This window comes from Sardina pilchardus, chromosome 5 (genome assembly GCF_963854185.1).
Source record: "Sardina pilchardus chromosome 5, fSarPil1.1, whole genome shotgun sequence".
In the NCBI taxonomy this organism is placed as follows: domain Eukaryota; kingdom Metazoa; phylum Chordata; class Actinopteri; order Clupeiformes; family Clupeidae; genus Sardina; species Sardina pilchardus.
This window is the reverse complement of record NC_084998.1, coordinates 4,611,001-4,616,783: the sequence shown is the minus strand read 5'-3', so window position 1 is coordinate 4,616,783 and position 5,783 is coordinate 4,611,001. Positions and strand designations below refer to the sequence as shown.

Here is a 5,783-nt window from a genome sequence, read left to right as displayed (position 1 = left end):
CAGAGTTTTTTGTACTTTTTATATCAGGCCCCAAGTTGGTTTGTTTCTCTCTAAGGAAATGAATTAATATAATATCAGTCAATGACTGGCTTGAGGGAGAGGGAAAAATAGGCCATTTGTACCTAACTGATGATTAGGCCTAGTTTTGCAACTGTGTCTTAAAATTAAACCAGAATTCAGTATGAAACTAGCTAATTGTGAGATCCATCAAGGAAAACCTACAGAGTGTAATATGAGCAAATGGCTAGATGTCAAATGTACAAGCTAGGCCCTGTCAGGTGGTGTTCATACGTTGTCCTGGCGGACCGCGGCGCGCAGTCGGCCTTTATGGATGGCATGGACCATCACGCTAAACATTATTTTATGACGTATTATATTTTGTCTGAGCAAAAATTCCCCACCCTTATCGTTTCAGCAGACAAGGGAAATCCGAGAATTTTAATAATTAACAGTGGAAGGACCATTTCACTTTCCTGAACAAGGGGGTGGAGAATATTTTCATGAGGTCATCAGCACGCGCCCATTTCATACAGCGATCTAGGATTTTACTGTGAACGTGCACAATACTGCTCGATCATACCTAGGCTGAAAAATAGACTTTATCTTCTCTAATCAAAGCAACGTTAAAGTAATATTTAAAACGCTGAGTAAGAATGGACTCTACTGGGGAAAACGGTGCAGAGGAGAAAAGTAACGTGAGTATGTCTGCTGCACAAAGGAGAGCTGAAATTCGCAGACGAAAACTGCTAAAGAATTCCGAAGACAGGCTAAATAAGATTGTGGGATATACTAGCAACGAAGGAGAAACCAGTCGTAAGTTGAAGCCCTTCTGAATTCACGCTTTGTTTGTGCTCATAGAGATAGTTGTGCTTCGCGCGGCCCAACCTTTTTGTGGTTTCTAGCTGTGCATGCTATTCCTTGTCATTAAGCATTAGCCAACATTAGCTCATAGCTTTGGGCATCTCGATTATTTTAGATCGAATCAACCATGCAATTAACATAAAGCCCTCCAGTCCCCACGTTTACAAACATCTACTCCTTTTATTTATTCAGATAAAAATAATACTTATTTCCCTATGAGTCGACCCAAGTGTAAATTAAGGCATGACGATATGTCACAGCCTAAACTGACATAACTGACATGCGTGTTAGGCTATGCCTTCTGTAATCCCTTTTATCAGCCCATAAATTAAAGAAAAATCAGACAGTGCCATGTGTAAAACTCTATGGACATAAATAAAGCTGCTTAATCAGTATAGAATTTGATGCATGTTTTTATTAAAGGGGAAATACGTGTTAGTTATCGTATTGAAACTGGGATACACCGACTCTACGTCACTATCTAGGAACTGGTCGGTTCTGTCTGACTCTCTGGAAGTAGTCTGCTCTCATGTCTTCCCCCTTTTTGCTGTTTCAGAATCACCCAAGCGTGTGGTAGAGCCGCGATTCCACCTGGACCTGGACGGAAGCCAGTCCGCCTGGACCACCCCTGTTGTCACCACGAAAAGACTCTCTCCGTTTGTGTCGGACCCCATCGACACCCCGGAGCGAAGAGGCTCTCCCTTTCCCGATACCAGCGATGATCTGAGCAGCGGCGCACTACTGGACGACGACCTGGTGGGAGTCATCCGACAGCGGCCGCGGGGAGAGCTGGCTGCGGACGACCTTCCCCGCGGATCACCTCACAAGGGGTTTCAGAAGTATCTGTCTCGCTTCGACGATGCCATGAAACTCAAGGGCCAGCTGGCTGATGAGAAGGCTGCCCAGGAGAACAGCTCAGACACAGAGGAGTTGGACTCCTTCCGGCTCTTTCGTCTCGTCGGGAGTGTTCTCCTGGCAGTGTTTGTCAGAGTCTTTGCATGCAAATACTTGGTGAGTGTTACTGTTGCATGTTTTTTTGTCAATAGTCATTGAATAACTTACTTTGGCGCTTAATGCACACAAGTATGATCTGGTTCATCAGCAATGTATCAGATTGCAAGTAAATGCAGATCAGACATAGTACTATAGAGTGATAATTTAACACCTTTGGCTAGATATAGGTATTTGAAGCAGGTGGCACTAGCAGGTGGAGTCATAAATGAAACACCGCTAGCTGACCCCTGTGTCTGGACTGTTGCAACCCTGCTGTAGTCCGTAGTTTTCCTACCTACAAAACCTCCCAAGACCACTGTAATCCTCTAAATGGGTTGGTTTAAAGGGCTCGGATAAGAAATTACAAGCAACTTCATGAAAGATGATGATGATCCGATTGTTCTGAAGCCGTTGTTGCAATCCACTCGGCAATTCAACTATCTTAAGGCTATGAACGGGTGCAGAAGTTGCTCAAGAGCGATGTGAGATGATGAGAAGCATTCTAAGAACTATATTTTTCTCCATGTTCGGCCCACTGGGGGAGACTTACCACCCCTGCAAAAGGCCATTTTGGTTGTAGACATGAAGAGTAGTGGCTGAATAAAACATTCAGCAGAGTTTATATGCGAGGTCAAAGGCATGCTCAATCCTCAGACTACTTTTTCTGTAATTTTGTTTTGGTTGCTCTTCGGTCCAAGCTGAGAAGACTCAGGTAGAAAATAGAGAAAAAAGTCTCTAATGAACAAGGCACTCTTTAATTAAGATTTCTGAAGAGTTTATTCAGAAGAACTCCCCACTCCCTAGTAGTCTGCAGGCACAGTGTTTATGCAATTTCAGACCATTGTATCACTAACCTGCAGCGAGGTTCCATGTTTCTATTGATCTTGTGTCTTGGAGCAAATCAGTGCTCTACGCCTTGGACCAATTATTTTTGTGGAACCTTGATGCTGAAATGCGATAGCAAGTTCCTATTTCAGTTAGCCTGGGTGTTCCCATCCTGTATTTCAGTGGTATCTTATTGGAATTGGCAAAATTATAATTAGTAGTTGTTTGTATAATGTTGGATTTGTGAGTGCTACACTCCGGCGACATGAACATGATAGATCTAGTTGCTGGCAGTAGCAACTTGAGTTAGGAGTTTTTTTTTTGTTCCGACAGTACTCTGTGACCTCAAGAAACGGATTTTTATGTAAAATGTCAGGATTTTTCCTTAAAGCTCTACTGGTGTATATAGATTACTGTGATGGTTATACATTGTGTCTCATGACCTATACTGGTGTATATAGATTACTGTGATGGTTATACATTGTGTCTCATGACCACTTTCAACTCTCTTTTGCAGTCCATATTTGCACCATTCCTCACTCTGGAGCTGGCCTACATGGGGTTGCACAAGTATTTCCCAAAGGTGAGCACATTCAGCAATTAGTTACAAGTTTTAACTTAAAACAAGGCATGGGAACGTTAAAGCAATTAGAACACTCCAACAAAAGTTTCATGATTAATTTATGTAACGTTGCCATTATTTGACACAGGTCAATTGTTTCTTTAGAAGTGTTTGTGACTGCTTATTGTGCTGTGTGTATGTGTGTGTGTGTGTGTGTGTGTGCGTAAACGAAAAGCGAAAGCGGCGATGAAATGGCCAATCCTGCATAGTTTCCCTTTAACCGTTTGCCACCACATCTCGTGCAGGTGGAGAAGAAGGCCAAGACTACCGTGCTGACCGCTGCCCTCCTGCTGTCCGGCATCCCGGCGGAGGTCATCAACCGCTCCATGGACACGTACAGGAGGATGGGAGACGTGTTCGCCGACCTCTGCGTCTACTTCTTCACCTTCATCCTCAGCCACGAGCTCCTGCTCCTGTTTGGGTCAGAGCTGCCCGAGGAGTCTTAGGCCTGCGTGTGTGTGTGTCTGTCTGTCTCTCTATCTGTGTGCGTGTGGCTGTCTATGTGTGTGTGTGGCTGTGGGTGGTTGGGTGGTCAGTAATGCCTGAGGGATCGTGTGTGTATGTGTGTGTGTGTGTGTGTGTCCAGTGCTATTGGTTGAGGCTGGCCTTGGGTGTCCCTTAGCCTGCTCTGCCCATCCCAGCCCTGGCCCGTTTCCAATGTTACCTGTCTTTTCAGTGGACTGCTGTTACTGGAGATGGGACCACGACCACAAAATATCACTGTCCTGACTGATGCTAAACTCTTTGATTATTCTGTTGAGGAGAATTCGACAAAAAAAACACATAGCTCAAAGTCATGCACTACACCTCAACCATATTATGTTCAGGTTGTTTGATGTGTTTGAATGTGAACAATGCTTTGTTCCCCCACCCCCTCCTTGTGTACCCATATATCAAGCTCCTGTTGGATGTGGCTTAAGATATATTTTTTCGATGACATTGTCTGGTACTTGAGTGCTTTCTAAATGTGCAACGACCATCTCAAGTATTCAGTCGAATACATTGGATCCTTTCACTTCAGGGCGGCGTGACCTCTCTCTGACAGAACTTCCGTGTCGATAGATGGCTAATGTATTTGTGCTGAGCAGGCCGTGGGGATTTGGACTGTCCCTGATTGTACTGTATGACTGTCTATCTAATCCCTCCTCAGGCATACTCAACCAATCGCATGCTCTGTCTGTGTCTAATTCAGTCATGACCTAAATTAAATTATTTAATTTCGCGTCTGCAAGTATAGCATACTTGTTTTTTTCTTAATTGTTTTGATAAGGTGTATGTATGACATAACTTATGTATTGTAAAGTGATAACTGATCTCTGTTTATGGTTCATATTTAACATCAATATGAATTTAGTGCAAAATTAATAATATTGCTGCTTTTGATGGAGGTATGTTCTGCTAATAAATCCCAAAATTCCCAAATTCCTTCTGTCATGGCGTCAATATGCTTACAAGCAATTGTCAGAAAGCACATTCCTATGATAAAACATGGCCTCCACAACAGCGGGCACAGTTTTGTCTACCGTCTGTAGAGTGCAGTGTAGGTTTAAGGGAGCGAGGCAGAGATGCAGCATACTTGCCCTTGTTTCTCATCAACTACCTCAGTTATGTAGAGAGAACTAGGATGATTGAGGCGTCTACTTTATAACTGTGCCACCATAAACCCTCTGCTTCTGACGGAAAGGAAGGAAACATTTATTAAACGTGTAACAACAAAAAGGCAGCATAAATATAAACGGTAAACAGGAGAGTCTGTGAAGAAAACATTACTGTGAATGCAAAGGGGGTTGTCTAACAATGCTTATATTCGTAATCATTGCTGTGATTGTTATTTAGGCCGAAATGTATAAGCCATTTGTGACCATTTTCCAGGAGGATCAGTTATAGATGAGGTAAGTTAATGAATGACTTGTAATGAAAAGCATCTGCACTACATCCTCTGAGGAGCAGATCATCCATGGCACTAATGATCACAACAAAAAAGATGTAATGCATGTAAGTAGAGCTGGATTGAGATTGGCTTGGTATCACAGAGAGAGAAATAGACCTCTGATGCTCACCTACAAAAAGGAACCAAAGCTGCCATCTTTTCCCATATAAGAGGATCCGGGGGTTAATTGAAGCTAATTACCTATGGCAAATTGCACTGCATTGCAAGTTGGCTCTGGGGTAGCAAAAATCAAAGAGCCGTCTTAACGTATCAACGATCACAGTATCCACTAAAAAGGCAGAGGACAAAGGTGTGTAGAACAAAACGTCTGCATTTCAATAGAAAACATCTCAAGACACCGGATTTCCTTATATGGGTAAAGATGGTAGCTTTTTTGTAGGCGAAATTTAGCTTTGAGGTCCCAGGTGTTCTAAAACCTTGAGCTGCGGCTCACTGCTGTCAAGTTCTTCTGACGGGCACTTTGGGTTCTTCTTGAGCATCATCTTTTAATATTTCTCCATAAAGATCTCATAATTGCAGAACATGCAAGAG

The 5,783-nt window shown here is 43.0% G+C and overlaps 1 protein-coding gene across 1 annotated transcript; it reads left to right on the top strand.

The window, feature by feature from the left end:
• Positions 1-519: 519 nt before the first annotated feature.
• On the top strand, positions 520-4,725 carry camlg (calcium modulating ligand). The gene is made up of 4 exons (XM_062536019.1): positions 520-813; positions 1,418-1,872; positions 3,197-3,262; positions 3,547-4,725. Exons 1-4 carry the CDS (start codon positions 654-656, stop codon positions 3,745-3,747), a joined length of 882 nt encoding a protein of 293 aa, XP_062392003.1. The 5' UTR covers positions 520-653; the 3' UTR covers positions 3,748-4,725.
• Positions 4,726-5,783: the final 1,058 nt, after the last annotated feature.